Source organism: Oreochromis aureus, linkage group 3, assembly GCF_013358895.1.
Source record: "Oreochromis aureus strain Israel breed Guangdong linkage group 3, ZZ_aureus, whole genome shotgun sequence".
Lineage (NCBI taxonomy): Eukaryota > Metazoa > Chordata > Actinopteri > Cichliformes > Cichlidae > Oreochromis > Oreochromis aureus.
In genome coordinates, this window is record NC_052944.1 from 33,847,024 (window position 1) to 33,865,670 (window position 18,647).

General features: G+C 41.0%; 1 protein-coding gene across 16 annotated transcripts in view; it reads left to right on the top strand.

The window, feature by feature from the left end:
* Window positions 1–18,647, top strand: part of LOC116333683 (polymeric immunoglobulin receptor-like) — a 180,766-nt gene that overhangs the window by 124,741 nt on the left and 37,378 nt on the right. For 5 of the 16 annotated variants that reach the window (XR_005612478.1, XM_039610023.1, XM_039610021.1 and 2 more), the window contains exons 10-13: window positions 12–78; window positions 4,183–4,247; window positions 4,877–4,915; window positions 5,028–5,094. Coding sequence is in view for 10 of the 16 variants with exons in the window: in XM_039610023.1 (XP_039465957.1) it covers window positions 12–78; window positions 4,183–4,247; window positions 4,877–4,915; window positions 5,028–5,094 (238 nt within the window). In the remaining 6 variants the exon portion in view is untranslated. Of the gene's footprint in view, window positions 1–11; window positions 79–4,182; window positions 4,248–4,365; window positions 4,393–4,871; window positions 4,916–5,027; window positions 6,358–13,283; window positions 18,453–18,647 lie in introns of those variants that run through there. The other 11 variants (XR_005612475.1, XR_005612476.1, XR_005612474.1 and 8 more) reach the window with 9 other exon arrangements.

Sequence of the window (18,647 nt, forward strand, 5' to 3'; positions counted from 1 at the left end):
GTCAACTACAGGATAATCCAAAGGGCATGAGAGACCTGCAACGAAGCAAGGAACACATGATTAAAATCGACAACAAGGGTACAATTAACCTTTTTGCTTATTAAAACCATTTTGTGAATTGTTAATTGTTACTCTTTGTAACTGAATGTAATTTTTCTATTAATTTGCCACACAGAACATATGGTCTTTGTTCCAGTATCTTTTTTACCAAACCAAACCACATCTGAACAAAGCTATATGTTCTGCTTCCTGCAATATAAATTTGGTACATTATAGACTTGGCTTATATAGACTCAGTATTTTAGACTCAATAAAATTAATCAAAATACACATGTATAATTATATGTGACTTTTTATTTATGTACCAGACCCACAAAGGTGTGGGCTGTTTTCCTTGTACACATGTGAACACATAAAGTGACTTTCTAAAACCTTCACCCTGTAAGCAGTTTTCCAAAGTGCTGTTTCCAGTTATCTGAAAAGTTGTTTACATGTGGATGAAACACACAAAAAAAGCTACATTTTCTTATGTAAGTGTAGACCAAGGGTCGGCAACCTTTCTGATGATGAGTGCCATCAGTGTTAACATGTTATTTTAATTGAGTGAAATATTTATGTTACCTTATGATAACAAAATGAAAGTCTTACAATGTTAAGCTTAATTTTTTTCTCAATTGGTAGTAGTTTCATTGACATGTAACAGTTGCTTCTTCTTCGAACTAACTCGAAATAAAAACTTTGGTTGTAAGATTCAGATAATTATTTATTAAAAGCTAGATATTTTAAATGAGAATAATAAAGAAAAGTATTTCCTTGTCCCCCCCTTTCCCTGTAAATGCCCTACCTGGGCCCCTGGCAACACTTTGCTAGACCCGCCCCTGCACAGTTACCAGCTGTCAGCTACATAAAAAAAGGATCCTGGTGTTATTTGTCTCTCAGAAACAGTTCATAACTTCCCTTCAACTCATCCATGTCACCTAAAAGGTAAACCTGTTTCTCCATCACCTGTTCAGCGCTGATGATTCAGTAAGGACATCTCCTGGTTTCATCTGCATGTTTCCCTCTCACCACATATCCAAACCGATATCATGACCAGCAGCTTTACAGCTGTGGCTCCAGCAAACATCAGCTGATACTAGAAATTAATATTAAATAAATTAATATTAAATAAATTCTAACAACAGCTGATCAAGCTTAAACGTGCTGCTGTTGTTTAACGCAACATCCGCTGGTTTCCTCTTTCTGGTGCAAAGTGGACGATAAACAAACAAGAGAGAAAAGCCGTTCAGCTGATCATTGATCATTGACTGATCACATTGGGCAGGGATAGGTAAAGCAGTTGCCCCATGATCGGAAGGGCGGGGGTTTGAATCCCCTGAACGGCTACCCTGAGGTACCCCTCAGCAAGGTACCGTCCCCACACACTGCTCCCCGGGCACTGCACTGGTGGCTGCCCACTGCTTCACTGAGTGAATGGGTTAACTGCAGAGAAGAATTTCCCCACGGGGATCAATAAAGTACACATTATTATTATTATTGATTGAAGTAGCAACAGGAGAGGGAGGGGAGAGAATGAGAGAATAAGAGGCAGCTAACAGGGCAAAGAGGCAGAATAACTCCAGCTTTCCTTCATCCACCTTTTTCCATTGTAGCTGAAGTCCGGGACAAACTGTGTTGCTTTTCAGCTCAATACGAAATGCAGGATGATTTCATTTTTCCAGGACGGTTGGAAACTCTAATAACTAACCTTATAAATAAAATAAAGTTCACTATCAGTAACATCACAGCACCCACCCAGCTGTACAGAAACTCATGCTAGCTAGCACATAGTACAAGTTATTGTAACTGACTGTAAAAAGTCAGCATAAAGAAAATAAACTCCACCTAAACTTGGTTTATATCTGACCCAGATAGACTGCAGGTCATAACTCCTTACCTGAAGTTCAGTTCTCCTGACACTCGGACCGGCAGCCGCCTCGGGTCTCTCCTTTTGCCTCCCCTTGTTGTTCATCCACCTGCTGGCCTATACCACTTGCTAATGTTATTGACTCTGTGGAAGCTCCGCGATAGCCACCACACGAAGTAACGAATAATGGCCCTATCTAAATCTAAATCCTAAATCCTCCTCCTGCCTCCCCTTCCCTCTTCCACCTGCTGTCCTCTGTGGAAGCTCCGCCATAGACACCACCAAACAACTGAGTTATTTTTACACATCGGCCGGCATCTGGCCAATCCACCACCTTTCACTGCCCGATGGCCAGTCCAGCTATGGTCGTGCCATTAGTTAACCTAGCTGTGGCACGCGTGCCCAGGGTTGCCGGCCCCTGTTGTAGACAGACCCACACAGAGCTCTCTTTAATTGTCTTTAAGGCATCCATGAGTGCAGCAGTTCAAAGAAAAAACAACTGTTACATGTCAATGAAACTACTACCAATTGAGAACAAAATTGACTAGTTTAACATTGTAAGAATTTCTTTTTGTTATCATAAGACAACATAGTTATTGTGGTCAATTAAAATAACATGTTAACACTGATAGTTCCCAAGAAATCATAAAGCCTGTATATATAATGTACATATGAAGTGGTAATTTTTTCAGCTCCAAACTGCTGCTTGTTGCTACAAAGACCAAACAGAAAGAATATCAAATGCAAACAGTAAATCTCGTCTGCCCAAAAAGCCCATGAGACCCAGAGGGGAAAAATGATTTCAGTTTTAGCTCCTATTAGTGGAACCAGACTGCACGGTTTGATATGTAGTATCATCATAATGATATGGCTAATTAACACATTTAGACATGGATATAGTCTGACTGAAAACTTGTGGAAGAACATGATGTTAGCGTAGTTGTGAAATGCACTTCAGAAAATAGGAAGTAAATGAAGACAGAATGCATTAGAAGGAGTCGGCAAATTAACTCTGAAAGGAACAGCTCTACATTTTATGCTTGAACTGTCTGTTCTCATACTGAACCACAAACTGGGCTTTAGAATTGTAAATTGAACAAGCTAATGAGCCCATCAAAACTGCTGCGGAGCCCATGAGTCAACTAGACCTTGAAAATATTATATTAATATTTAGCTCACCTTCATTTGAGGGGTAAAAACTATCAAAATTCAAAGAGTCAAGATTCATTCACTGTGCCGTACCAGCACCTATGTTCAGGCATGGCAGGTGATACTTTTGTTTATGAACTGCAGTCTTTTAACAGGAAGAAACATGCTGTGAAAGATAGTCAGAGATTAATAACAAGTATGATTCAATGCAGAGATGTCTATAGTAAGTGACAGATAGTGATGTGTCCTGTGTGTCGAAGCTTTGAAGCGTGTGTCGAGTAATCTCGGGGGAGTTTTTGTGAGGCTTGCTTTGATTACATATGCAGTGACATTCGAGGTCTCGCGGGGAGTCCGTACCATGTGACTGATTCAGGAACTGGCTCGCCGGTTCGCGCCAGATTTGAAATAAAATGTGCAGCAAAACACAGCTGATTCCCCCATCACATCGTGTTGTGGAATTGGATTACGTACGTGTTACATAGTTACTTGAGCATTTCTACTTGATGGAACGAGCAAGGAAGAGAAGATTTTCCCCTGTCTGGCAACATTTTGATCTCATCTCCCCTAATAAAGTATCTACACAGTAATAAATATCACAAATGATAAGTACCATAATATAAATAAACAACACCACAGATTCCTATAATCTGATTTCTGTCTTTTAGTTTATTAAAGAGTGAAGCGCCACACACTAGTTTGTGTCAAGATTACACAGTTACACAATAATACCAAAACTCTGTCTTGATAGTTTCCACTTTCTCTTTCGTATCAGACATACTGAGACAATATTCGGGATAAATAACCATGAAAACAATTTATTTATTCAGTTTAGAGGTTTACACATCACATCATTATAATCATCGAGCCTGATTCACTTGAATTGTCCACTTGATGGCGCAGTAGAGCAAATGAATCATCACAATGCTTCAAACCATGAGTCGACCAGTTGGATGGAAAGCTTCAGTTCACCACGAGGCTTCATCACTAGGTACAGCCTATGCTCAGTGATGTATGCAGTGCTTTAAAGGGCAGCGATGCCAAGCTTTTAAATCACCTTGTGTTGAACTCGGAGCTGAAGCTGGAGTCATAGCGTGTTCATTTGTTTATTTTCTTTCTTCAAACTGCAGATCTGACTGAGTCATTTCAACCATTTATGAAGAATCTTGATAGGCAAAAAGCGATCAAAGCAGAGGTATGAGGTCATAGATTGTGGTCTTTAAGTGGTCATGTGATTAACTTACCACGACTACTTTATTCTTCCTCAGTCAAACAGCAGCACTCATGCGATTGTTTTGCCCCCTGAGCTCCAGGTGTTGTGCTAGACAGTGATCGTGATTGCCGTCCGCGGGAGCGCGCAGCTGCTTAAAGCTGTAGCGTCCAGATTACTTACAGCTACTTCGGTGCAACTGGTATAAGACGCGGTAAGCTGAACACAGCTTCAACCGTCTGTTTGTTGAAAAATAGTAACGGACCGCATTTTCTTGTTAGTAACTGTAACGGCGTTGTAACGATAGGAATAGTAATTAGTTAGGTTACTCGCTACTGACAAAAGTAACGCCGTTACTTGTAACGCCGTTATTCCCATCACTGCTTGTGTCTTGCTTTGCTGTGTAGTAGAATTGTCTTGAATGTTCCAGCAAATAGGTTTGTAGCATAAACCTATCAGTGTGTGTGTGTGTGTGTGTGTGTGTGTGTGTGTGTGTGTGCGTGCATCAGACACAAATTCTATATATAAATAAAGATTTATGCCATATAAAAAATGCATTAAATATATCTGACTACTAACTTGAATTTATATTTTGGGCATTCTTTCTAGAGAAGGCTTCTTCATGCTTTAAGGAGACAGAAGAGATATTCCCTGTAAGCCCCCATTATCATGGCCATCTCTCATCTATTACACTCCTTAAGAAACACAGTTATCAGCGATATTTTTAATGATTAGATCACTCATTCTCCTTTCTGTCAACTACAGGATAATCCAAAGGGCATGAGAGACCTGCAACGAAGCAAGGAACACGTTATTAAAATCGACAACAAGGGTACAATTAACCTTTTTGCTTATTAAAACCATTTTGTGAATTGTTAATTGTTACTCTTTGTAACTGAATGTAATTTTTCTATTAATTTCCCACAGAGAACATATGGTCTTTGTTCCAGTATCTTTTTTACCAAACTAAACCATGTCTGAACAAAGCTATATGTTCTGCTTCCTGCAATATAAATTTGGTACATTATAGACTTGGCTTATATGGGCTCAGTATTTTAGACTCAATAAAATTAATCAAAATACACATGTATAATTGTGTGGATGCTGGTTAAGCATCCACACTATTGAGTTCCTTTTTCTCTTTATTCTTTATTATTATTATTATTATTATTATTATTATTATTATTTCAAGTTGCTTCCGTACATTTTTCGCCGTAGAAACTGCAGATTTGCAGATCCGACTGAGTCATTTGAACCATTTATGAAGAATCTTGATAGGCAAAAAGCGATCAAAGCAGAGGTATGAGGTCATAGATTGTGGTGCAGAGCTGCGTTCAGCCATGCAAACACATGCAAAGTTTCATGCCTGATGCAAACAGTTTGCTGACATCTGGGTACGTTTTCCTTTTGTATAAATGCATATTAAAAAAATTAATAAATTAGACAATATTCAAAAAACTTAATCGAGAACAGGGACAGTATTTCAGTCCCTGCATGGACGCTTTGCTAAACCTGATCATGTCTCTGCTGGAGCTGTGCTTTAGGTGTTTAACAAGCTATAATTGAGCAATGTTTTCATAGCTATGGTTTTGCTTAAAATGTTCGTATTCAAATGTACTCATTAGCTGTGGTTCAGCAATAATGAGCAATGGATTTGTTTTGTGTACCAAAGCAGTTGTGCTATTGTAACGGTGAACTGGACTGCTGAGCCAGTAGATTAAAAATTTGCCAGTTTCGGATTTGAATTCAAAATTTGAAGCCAACACCTGAAAAAAGTCTTCCACACATTTATTATCGCAGCAAGCTGACACTGTGTGTGTTTAAAACTACAAAGCAGAGATGTTGACCCCATAAGATGCAGTCAGCAGCCTTAGCTCTGTTAGACCAGTAGGTGTGCAGGAGCCCTGTTTTTAAATGATGTCATTACATGTGTTGTGTTTGAACCTCTGGTTATTTACTTGCTTTGTTTGTTGTTGCATTCTCAATAATAATAATTCTCTGTAATGATAAATATTTTCTTTCAGTGTCTGTTTTCTGTGACGTTTTGAATGAAAGGAGGAAAGCACAATAAATGTGACCTTTGAGAGGAAATCTATCTGTATTTAACATTTATAAGTGTGCTTTCTTACTTAAAGTGTAATGAGCTTTATATTCAATATTTTATTCTTATTATTGTGTCTTTAAGGTCTTGAGCATTAAGTGGTGTTACTTCTCTCTCACTTTATTTTCACATGTCATATGAAGTGATAAACCTTCCACTGAAATGCTTTGCCTAACAAAAGAGAGAGAGATAAACAGGAGCTGTGACTCCCTCAAGGCTTTGCAAATTATGATATTTAAATTTTTTTATCAACTTCAAACATATTCCGTAACAGGACAGACACCAGGAGGTCCAAACGTCTAGTCCAACTCTTATACATTTATGGTAATGCAGATGACATCTGAAAAAAGAGGATTTCAAATGGTTTTAATATGGGTGTGGCATGACTGCTGTAGGCTACACAACTCATGATATGTAGTCATGAAATGTTTTCTGTCAGCAGTAGTTGATGTGAGCACACCTGCAGGCACGTAAATGACAGCAGCACAAGGTTCTGCGTGTGCTTTGCATGCAGGTAAATAGTCACATTGAGACAGAAGGCATCAATTATGTTTTTTTTCTTATTGAATGTGAAACCGTATATACATGGGTGTATTTTGAGTCCAGTGTGGACACAACCTTTTTCTGATTTCGGATGCACAGTTAATGCTGATCCCCACCAAACTTTTCAAACCTACTCAGTTCAATTCCATTAAGTTTTATTTATATTGCTCCAAATCACAACAACAGTCACCTCAAGGCGCCTATTATTATATTGTACATTATACTGTAAGGTAAAGGCCCTACAATAGAACAGAGAAAATAGTGCAGAGTAAAACCAGACAATCAGACAACCCCGCCTTTTAGCACTTGGCAACAGTGGGAAGGAAAAACTGCCTTGTAACAGGAAGAAACTTCCAGCAGAACCAGGCTGCATTCCCTGTTTCTCTCAAATGTGCTGCAATTTCAGCCTAGATTTATTTGTAATTAGTAATTATAAACCTATTTCTAATCGGCCATTCCTCAGTGAAATATTTGAAAAATGTTTACAAACAACTAAATAAGCAATTTTCAACTTATTGACTTTATAAGTGCCAGTTAGGGTTCAGATTGAATCATAGCACAGAAACAGGTCAGTGACCTAAAGATCAAAAGTGATTCACAGAAAGTCTCATTCTCATTCTTGGGTGATCTCATTGCTGCTTTTGACACCGTGCATCATGACATTTTTATTCAAAGGCTTCATGACTCAGTTGTTGTAACAGGTCAGGTTCTTGACTAGCTCTCATCGTATCTAAAGAGCAGAAGTTTTTATGTTGCAATTAGCAGTTTTAGATCTGCAAAAATAAAAAATCAATCAGGAGTTCCTCAAGGGTCAGTCCTTGGTCCATTACTCTTTAACTTTTACATGGTCCCACTTGGCACTGTCATAACGAATCAAAATATATCATACCGTTCTTATGCAGATGACACACAGGTGTACTTATCACTTTCCTTTAATGATCTAACCTCTGTTCACAAAGTAATGAGGTGTCTTGATGAAATGTGAACTGCTGGAAACGTTTAAGAGAAGAACAGAGACAAGACAGAAATATTTGTTGCTGGTCCAAAAAGTCAAAGATATAAAATTTGTTCATAATTATCATCAGTTTCTCTGAAACACTGTGAGCAAATCAGGATCCTTGGCTCATTTCAGTTTTGATAATCATGTCAATAAGGTTAACACAAATGCTTTTTATTGCTTAAAAATATATCAGAAGTTAGAAAATACTTAAATAACCTTTAAATCTTTTAGAGAATGTTTAACATATCAAACCTGTTAAACATTCTATATACCAGATTATCTAAATCAGCGCTCGCCACCCTTTTTCGTGCCACACGCCGGTTTTTGTCCAACAATATTTTCACGGACCGGCTTTTAAGGTGTCGCGGAAAAAAACAACAAAATAAAACCAGTACTGGTACCAAAAAAGAAGATTTATTCATAATACACGGGAAAAGACCCAGGGAAGCAGAGTTAATGATAAAAACCAATAAAAACCCTGAAAACTATAAATTTCACACACAAGCCTCAACAACCGATACCGGTACATGGCCCGGGGGTTGGGGACCGCTGATCTAAATCATCAGCAGGATGGCTTCAGCTTATTGGAAATTCAGCAGCCAGAAACCTTAGAGCTATGCAGAAATTTGACCGTATTAGCCAAGTATTAAAATCACTTCACAGTACATTATACCTTTAAAGTCCTTCTACTACTTAACAATGCTGTCAATACTTTGCAGCTGTACCCTGTACTTTTAAAATATTTCATATATAGATAAGATAAGATAAGATAAGATGGCCTTTATTAGTCCCACAGGTGGGAAATTTGTTTTGTTACAGCAAAAGTGCAAAGTTATGTAGCAGAAATTAGAAAACACTGGAATGCAATAAAATACAATAAAATAAAATAAAATACTATATACAATAGAATAAAATAGAATAGAATAATATATACAATAGAATAAAATAGAATAGAATAATATATACAATAGAATAAAATAGAAATACAAATACTATATACAACTGAGTAGGAAAATACAAACACAACTTCGTCAGAAGAAGAATTGCACGTATAGCAGTCTTATTGCACATGTGTGGGTTTGTGTGTTTGATCAGCTGCAAAAGTCTTTATTGTAGAGTCTGACAGCAGTGGGGAGGAAAGACCTGCGAAATCTCTCCGTCCCACACCGTGGGTGCCGCAGTCTCCCACTGAAGGAGCTGCTCAGTGCTGTCACAGTCTCATGCATGGGGTGGGAGATGTTGTCCAACAGGGATGACAGCCCAGATAGCAAGACGACATTGAATCTATGTTGATTTTTCATCCGAACCGTCGTATATGGTCGGGGTTGAAATGCCAATGTTGTAACAACATTGAAATACTGTGGTAAACCGACGGTCTTACTATAGAGACGTTGTAACGATGTTGATTCACCGTTGTTTTTTTGTCATTGATATTTGATCTATTTATAGTCGACCAGGTGACAACAACAACGTCGAGAAAACGTCTATTTATAGTTGACGATCATTCGGCTCCGGTCACCATCAAAAACCATCGATTTGTAGTTGAGCATTAAATTGCACTGCAACTGATCGGGTATAAAGTACCAGAGAAAGTAGATTTATTGTTCATTTGTTATCAATGACTTGGTCTAGTTCACCAGCTTTAAAAAATCGTGTCTACGTGCAATTTATGTATAGTTGACCGGGAAATTAAAGCAGCAATCACTTGGACTATTCCGCAGCACCCCTCTCACATTGGTACATCCCCCCAGGTATTCATTGTCTTCTACAGTAGAGCGGGACATTTGATTTACTCTTTGACCGGAGAAGGCATCAGTTCATGCACTGCACTGGCCTGCACCACGATTAGTATAAGGTAAGAATGAATGATTTTTTTTTCCTACTCGTTATTTCCATGTTTGCATTTGAATAACAGTAAAAAACTCGTTAATGTTGTACGAGTTTTTTTTTACTGTTATTTACGTTGCTCCCACAAAATGTGGGAGCCCGAAATTGTGTCTACTTCTTACAATCCGGCAACAAATAAATTGCACTGCGAACAAAGTATATCAACAAAGAAAACATTTTCGTTTCATAATTTCTTCGTTATATTCCCTTACAAAGCTAGCTTTAACGCTTCGAGTTTTCCTTTGTTCTTGCCGTCGCCTCGGGGCTTGACCCAGACTTTCGCTCTGTAGTTGCTTAAAATTCTCAATCTGTGATATATGATTGATAAACGTAAAGTTAACTGTATAAACGTGTTCAATGACTTTGTTACTTTTGATGATTGGAGAGCACTCGCTTCAATTCGCACACGAAAACTTTAGACTCAGTTTGAATGCTCACGCAGCATGCCCACGTGACTGTACGTTGCACGCGTACATGACTTTCCGTTTGTGCCTTGAATAATGAATAAGGGTACGTCCACACGTACCAGCGTATTTTTGAAACCGCTGATTTTTCTATGCGTTTGCACCTTTTGTCCACACGTAATTTATGTCTGGCCGTACGTTGTGTTTGTATTTCCAGGCACATTTCACGAAGCAGAACGCAGTCTCAGAGATATCCACGTGAACGCTGTGATACGTCTGACCTTCAGTCCGAAGAAGAAACACAGACCAGTCTTAAAAGAAAGCACAAGTAAAACCTTTTTATTCACAAACATATCTTTGATTGTTAAGAATTTATGATCTTGTCTTTTATACATATCTGTGGTGCTTGCATACTGCAATATCACCACATAATATAGTCCAAAAAGTGGAAGTTTGTAAACTTTTTAAAAATGCAAAGTCGTGTACACTTGTGCACTTCAAAAATTCATTGTATACTGTACCTTCTTGCACGTCTCTGTTTCCTGTGTGTGTTGTTAGAAATCAAACTAACTTTAGGAAACAATATGCCAAAAGCATATTTACAATTACTTAAGACCGTTTTTAATTTCTTTTCTTTAGACCAAATCCCCTGTACACACATACGGACTCAGAGGATGAGCAGCCTACAAAAAAACGGTTTCCCCAGGCCCCTCGAGTGAAAATACCAGGTAATAAAATACTGTCTAGTGTCTGTGTACATATCTGTGTCTGACACGAGGAAACTTTTTTGACAAGTTGTCTGTATTCTTAAATACTTAAAAAATTATCTTTTTCTAAACAGCCCTCATCACTCCGCAGTCTGCCCCCCAGCCCACTGATAGCAACCATCATAATGCCACACCCAGCTTCCGGCACCTTTCGCCACTCCGGCACAAGCCGACACAGCTTTGCGATCTCGCCAGCATGCAGAGTCTCATGTCTTCCCTATAGATGGTATGCTTTCAAAAAAGCTTTAAAGCTGCATCACAATGTCATTGTACTCTTATCTAAAAAAAAAAACCCCAATTTATACTCCTGAATGTCATCTTGTTGTGATTTTTTTTTTTTTTTTTTTTTCTGTAGATTCCAGAAAAGTTTGAAAATCTTGGAATTTCACAGTTTACATGGTATAACAAATATATGTGACAGGCAAAAACTAGTAAACAGTTTTAGCAGTTACAAGAACTAACAAATGAATATCCAACAAAAGGGAATAGAAATACATTGTACTGCCAATACTTTGGTTTATTCTTTGTATGACTTGAAAATCAGGCTTTAGGGAAAACTAAATGACATGTTTCTATCATCAATTACATGAAGTAAACACCAGCTCTTGCATACACATTTAAGACATGAGACACGCTAATTCCATCTCATAAAATGTGTCTATAGGTGAGACGCTTTGCGTTGATTGGTGCTGCTGGACCACACTGGAGGTGCGAGTCCGCCGTGTAATGGTTTATGCCATTACAAAGGAGCTGGCCTCTGTACTCAACTGGGCAGGAAAAAACCAAGGACCAGACAAAGCAAAAAAAGGGCATTTAAAGAGACAGCGCTGTGCAGATGCATATTTGGTAAGTTTTAACATTTATTGTAGTTTTATGAGCCTAAAGTGAACAATAAAGGGATCAATTGATGTGCTGGGTGCGTTTCACATTTCCTATGTCTGGTTTTTGCTATATTACTTTGTCTTTCTTAATAAGACTTTCATGTCCGGTTAATCTGGAGATGGAGTCTTTGGTCTTGACTTGTTTTGTCCTCGGGTTGTACACTTTGTACAGCCCGAGGACTATGTTTTTTTTTCTTTTTTTTTTTTTTTAAAGGATACACGGCACACCATGCTGAGACATACCACATTTTCAGCTTATAGCTCTTTGGGAATCAAATGCGGCAGTTTGCTGATTTCCGCCTGGTGACTTTCATGTTTATCAGCCTAGGAGTTTACATACTTTCTCCCTGCTGAAGACAATTAACAAGAGCTTATTCATGTGCTCTAATTCCCTTTTTTTGTCTTTGTTTTTTTGTGTGTGTGTCTATTTTTGTCCTAGATGGCCTGGTGCAGCAAGTAGGGGCGAACTCTATGTCTGAGTTGGTCTTTGCTCAAGCAGTCCAGAAATGGCTCAGATATGCTCCAGATCAGACGGGTGGCGCGCAGGGACGCACATCATCCATCCCCATCCCGGAGTAAATAATAAAAAGTGACGTGAAACATAGAAATGTAAATAGGAAACTTTGTCTTTTAATAAAGTATTTTGCAAATGATACATGTCTATTGACCTTTTTTGTTTTTTTTGTTTTTTTTTCAATAAAAAGCAACTGTGCGAAAGAGGTGGAAAATCAACACCATAGCTCAACAGTGTTTCAATATCAGAATCTGACATTGTTTCAATGTCAACAGTGTTAGAAAATATAACGTAGAATCAATGTCAGGTTTCAACATTGATTCAACATCAAAACCTGACGTTGTTTCAACATTAAAAATGGGTGCAAGAGTGACGTTGGGTCAACGTCACACTTCAACGTTGCTTCAATGATGTCGCCTGATATTGACTCAACATTGTTTCAATGTTTCCTTGCTATCTGGGAGCTTAGCCACCATTCTCCTGTCACTCACCACCTCCACTGGGTCCAGAGGGCATCCTAGAACAGAGCTGGCCCTTCGGATCAGCCTGTTCAGTCTCTTCCTGTCCCCAGCAGAGATGCTGCCCCCCCAGCAGACCACACCATAAAAGATGGCTGAGGCCACCACAGAGTCATAGAAGGTCTTCAGGAGTGGGCCCTCCACTCCAAACGACCTGAGTCTCCGAAGCAGGTACAGCCTGCTCTGCCCTTTCCTGTAGAGGGCGTCTGAGTTATGAGTCCAGTCCAGTTTGTTGTTCAGATGAACACCAAGGTACCTGTAGCTGTCCACAGCCTCGATGTCCATACCCTGGATGTTCAGTGGTTGCAGTGGAGGATGTTTGTGCCTGCGGAAGTCTACCACCAGCTCCTTGGTTTTACTGGCGTTGATCTGGAGGTATATGTACTTATCATATACTTATCAGATATGTACTTATCACTTCTTATCTTCTGCATGAAACAATTTAAAATAATAAAGCAGTAAATGTGTAGAATAAACGTAGAGTTAAAATTGAAATGGAGTACAAGAAGAAACTTCATGAAACTTTACCACTCAGTAAATTTGTTCTAAAGTCGGAGCTCAACACTTCCAGCGCTTTGAAAAGACTCCATCACACGTCAGTCACATGATCACTAATCTGAAAATGAGCTCAAACCAACCAGTTTGGCTCCAGTTTTTATCTAAGAGCCCCAGTGGGTGTGAAACAGCTACTGTAGCTCCATTCAGAGATGATATCAGCCAGCCTTCCCTGTGCCCATCTATTCTTCCTCATGGCTTTTATTCAAGTTTGATTATGAAAGCTGAACATGTCCTTTTAACCAGTGCAAAGCTCTGCAGCATTCCTCAGAGTATTCTGCTGTCTAAGGCCTTCGTGAGGGGAAAACATTGAACCATTGGACTTAAACACCACACCCATGAGGTAAACACACTCCTTGCTAGTATGAAACCTATTATTACACACTCCTGTGCACACAAAGTATGTGCTAAACGTGCACATTCATGTGGTATGTAACTAATGCTGGGCTGTGCTGAGAATGCTGCCGTTTTAAGATTAGGAAGTAAAGAGAAACCGGAGCAGGGCTCAGGAGTGGGAGGGCTGGGCTGATGAATAACAGTTGTGACGTTACATTTTCCTGTTTAACAGCTAGTCCTGTTATCTATTCATGCCAATTTATGCAGCAGGAGTCACCTGATCTGCTGTCAGTAAGAACACAGGAGTGGCTGGATAACTTCCATTACAGAAGAAAAGCTGTAAGTATGAGCAGAAAGTTTTTTATTTAATTCTTAAACTGTGAAACAGATCAGGTCAAGCAGCATCAATTAATTCAAAAGAGGAACAGCACATGTGCACCACTTATTGGACAGTTGTTTAGATAGCCGGCTTGCTGCACAAAGCTAAATCCTGAGTATTCAAAGAGTACAGTAATAACACATGTAAAATGTTGCTAGTTGTTTGCATTTGAAATGTAACAAGCTTTACTTGTGTGCTTAAGACTATCCTCTAAAAAAACAGCCGCCTGTTTGTGCACTTGTTGACTGAATGCATTTAATTGGTGCCTTTACATAAGCTGCTTCCTCTTTAGTTTTGTAGCTTTCAGCGTAGTTAAAATCCACTCACTGCCCGATCAGCTTGTTCCAAGTATGGAATAAATCTTTATGATGACTGAAGTTTGTAATGATTGACCCAGTTAGATCTGTATATGGCCTAAAAGCCTTTACTGTGTTTGCACTGGAATGTGTTCTTAAGGGAGTTTGGAGTACAATGCCTGTTCTTGGCTGGGGAGATTCATATAAATCCCTTTGTGTAGTGACTACGTAGCAGTTGTCAAACTTAGCTCACTATAAAGATTTTAAAAAGGTGTAAAAAGTTGGCTGTGTCTCGCTGTGGCTTCACGTTACTTGGATAAGAAACCCCCACTGCTGTTTTTACACCTTGGTTTATGGAGTAGATTAAACAAATAATATGAAAAGTTAACATTAGTGAGCTGGCTGGCTGATTCTGGTACTTCTGGAGAGAAGCAGTAATTATGCAAAGCTAAGGGCAGTAAACTTTCATTTGTTTACCACAAATTTAGCTAAGCTGGTTCTTTAACAAAGGGCGTAAAGTTCAGTTTTTACTAATTGTAGTTATTTGGTAATAACTGCCAGGTTGGGTTTTCTTCAGGAGCTGCTTTCCTCATATTCTCCTGTGGTTGCAGTTCTTCCAACACCACTATGTTTGTGAGCATTTAACCCTTTAACAACCCTTTAACATCTAAATCATTATGATAATCACAACCCTTAAACCCGTCTACTAGTCTACCTCAGGACCCCTAATTGCTTAACACACAAGAAGATCTTGAGTGCAACAATACCCTATAACTCAAGGCCCAGCAGTGACATATGATCTCCTGTGCATTGCTTTTATTTCCCTCTTTGCCAAATTAATATCAGATCGGATTGGGGAAGCCAAAAAAAACCACACAGCCTTTGCCCCTCACCACCTGCTATTAACATCTAATCCCAACTCTGAACTGGGACAATCAGAAAATGGACTTTTTATTAAATTGTTCTCTTCAGTTTTGTCCATTAGGCAACAAATGTGAACCAAGAGAGGGAACAAAGCCTGTTTTTGCTTTCCCCGAATTATAGGGCAAGGGTGAAATTAGGGTCAATAAGGGTTAGAAATAGGGACTCACACCTCAGAAGGTTAAGACAGAAACATATACTGTATATAAATGATGCACATGATCTTTCTGATCTAAAAATCAAAGCCAATTTCTACTAGAAAAGTCACCCTTGGTTTCTCAGACTGTCATCACACTTCTCACATTCACTATGGAAACACCAAGATGGTGATAGAGGCAAAAAAAGCACTAAGAGTAAAGCTTCAAGGCAGGACCAACCAATGAGATGGTGACAAGCTGGCTACGTTCATGCAGAAACTGAAACAACGTGGACTAAAAACCCAAAACAAACAAACCAAAAAAAAAACCTGAACACTTGTCAGAGCTGACTTGTCGGAGTTACTGCTCATAAATGACAGCAGTTAACTCGTGTAACTTGATACCATATTTCAATTGATACATTTTATCTTAAATAAAATAATTAAAAACGTATTAATTTTAACCATTAATATCAAATGTACCCATTTCATTGCAGAATTTCCAAATATCTGGATTCACCTTAAATGACCTTGCATATGTATTTTTCCAGTCTTGCCTTTAAAATAAAAACAAATTACAAAAGTCTTTAATGTTTCTGTCATGATCCTGGGTCGTTGACCCAGCGTTGTGTTTCCTTGGATTTCATTTTGTGTTTTGAGTTTATTCTGATTTTGTATTAGTTTAGGGTTGAACCTGGAGTTTAGTGTTTTATCAGCCCTACCTGTGTCTGTCCTCGGTGCTCACCCCACAGCCGGATATTGGGACTTCAGAACTGCCGGCTGTGGTGAGTGAGAAGGACCCTTTTTCTGTTTTGGACTGTGGGACAGTTTATTCAGGGGCTTTGTTTTGTGCAACAGATAACAAGGAGAACTGTTTGTTGCTTGTTCATTCTCCTGCTCAGCTGTCTTTACCTCGTTTAGCTGCCCAGCCACAAGCTCGTTTAGCTGCCCAGCAGCATTCAGCTCAGCCTCCGGTATCCCCGCTAGCCCAGTCATCTATGCAATCTCTGTCTTCACCGACTCCCTCTGTACGGGAGGCTGTGTCTGTGCCTCCCATTTTGGACTCTTTTTCTAGTACGTATTTTTTGGAGAGAGACGAACACGTTGAAAATGTAATTGTTCCTCAACAGCTGGCTGGTTTAGAGACTGTTACTTGCTCCAGGGCCTCACCAGAGGTTAAATTACAGCCCTCAGCTGACTCTGGACCCCTGGAGGCTAAGAACCCAGCTGAGGACTGCACCCGGCTGTCGCTGCCTGAGCGGGGTCGGTGCAGCTGCAGTCTGCTCTGTGTTTGCCAGAGGCCCGTGCGCCTGCCGGTCCTGCTCTGTCCCTGCCAGAGGCCCGTGCGCCTGCCGGTCCTGCTCTGTCCCTGCCAGAGGCCCGTGCGCCTGCCGGTCCTGCTCTGTTCCTGCCAGAGGCCCACGTGCCTGCTGTTTCAGCCCTGCGTGTGCCAGGGGCCCTGGTGCCCGCTGGTTTTGGGACTGTTTTCGCTGGGGGGCCCGAGGAGCCCGTCCAGCAACCTTCCTCGTCAGCTGGAGGGCCCGAGGAACCCATCCAGCAACCTTCCTCTTCGGCTCGGCTGGAGGGCCCAGGGAGCCCGTCCAGCAACCTTCCTCGTCAGCTGGGGGGCCCGAGGAGACTGTTCAGCCACCACCTGCAATCAACACATCATGCTCGCCTGCAGCGGCCTCATCCACGCCGCCTGCAGCAGCGGCCTCATCCACACCACCTGCAGCAGCCGCCTGCAGCAGCGGCCTCATCCACGCCGCCTGCAGCAGCGGCCTCATCCACGCCGCCTGCAGCAGCAGCCTCATCCACGCCGCCTTGTCCAGCCTCTGCCTCTTCTGGTGCTGCAGGGATCACGCCACCTTCAGGTCCCAAACTGCTGCCTCAACATCACCGGCCATTTTCCAGGCCGCTGGCTGGTTATCATCGCTATCGTGGACGCCCTCCTGAACGGGGTTGTCGCCGCCACTGCCTCCCGCTTGGCCGCCCTTCGGACTTCTGTTGCCGCCACTGCCTCCCACGAGGCCGGCCTCCTGAACTGTTTGCGCACCGCCACTGCCTTCTTCATGGCCGGCCTCCTGAACTGTCTTATCCTGGCCTTTCTGTGCTATTGGCCCCCAGGCCGGCCACCTGAACTATGTTTTGGGCTCTGCTCCTCTGTGTGCATTTTGGACATTTGGTTTGAATTCCTGGGGGGCTCTTGTTTTGCTCTGTTCCGGGCCGTCCTTCCTGGACCCCCCACCGCCCACCTGGGTCTGGTGGTGTGTTTTTGTGGCTGTTGGGAGCCAGCCCTTGGGGGGGGGTACTGTCATGATCCTGGGTCGTTGACCCAGCGTTTTGTGTTTCCTTGGATTTCATTTGTGTTTTGAGTTTATTCTGATTTTGTATTAGTTTAGGGTTGAACCTGTGTCTGAGCAGGTGTTCACAGACCCGGTGACAACTCCCTGCGGACACAACTTCTGCCAAACCTGCATTCAGAGCAAGTGGGAAGGTATTGACGTCTGCCAGTGCCCCGCGTGTGACAGGTCGTTCCCTTCAAGGCCCGAAAAAAGCATAAATATAACTTTCAAAGAGCTCGCAGACACATTCAAACAGATGATAGTCTGCTCATCGGCCGCGCCGCTGTCTTCAGCCCAGCCGGGTGAGGTGGTGTGTGATGTCTGTGCCGCCACGTCCCTGCAGGTAAAGGCATTAAAGTCCTGCCTGGTGTGTCTGACATCGTACTGCGAATCCCACCTGGAGCCTCACAAGAGGGTGGTCACCCTGAAGCTGCACAAGCTCATGGAGCCGGTGAAGAACCTGCAGGACAGGATGTGTAAGAAGCACGAGCGGCTGCTGGAGATGTTCTGCAGGGATGAGCAGAAGTGTGTGTGCCAGTTCTGCACTGAGACTGAGCACAGAGATCACAAGGTTGTTTCCGTAGAGGACGAGAGCACGGAGAGGAAGGTGTGTGGTGGACTTTCTAAACTGTCAGAACATTTTACATTTTTTTATGTATACTTATAAATCTATAGTTCCTCTTACACACACTTAGTTTTAGACCATGCTGTGCCTACTCACAAACAGTGTGTCTAGTGCTCCACAAGACAACCTGCTGAAATAAAGGATTATGATTACAATAATTGTTAGGGTAGGCACATG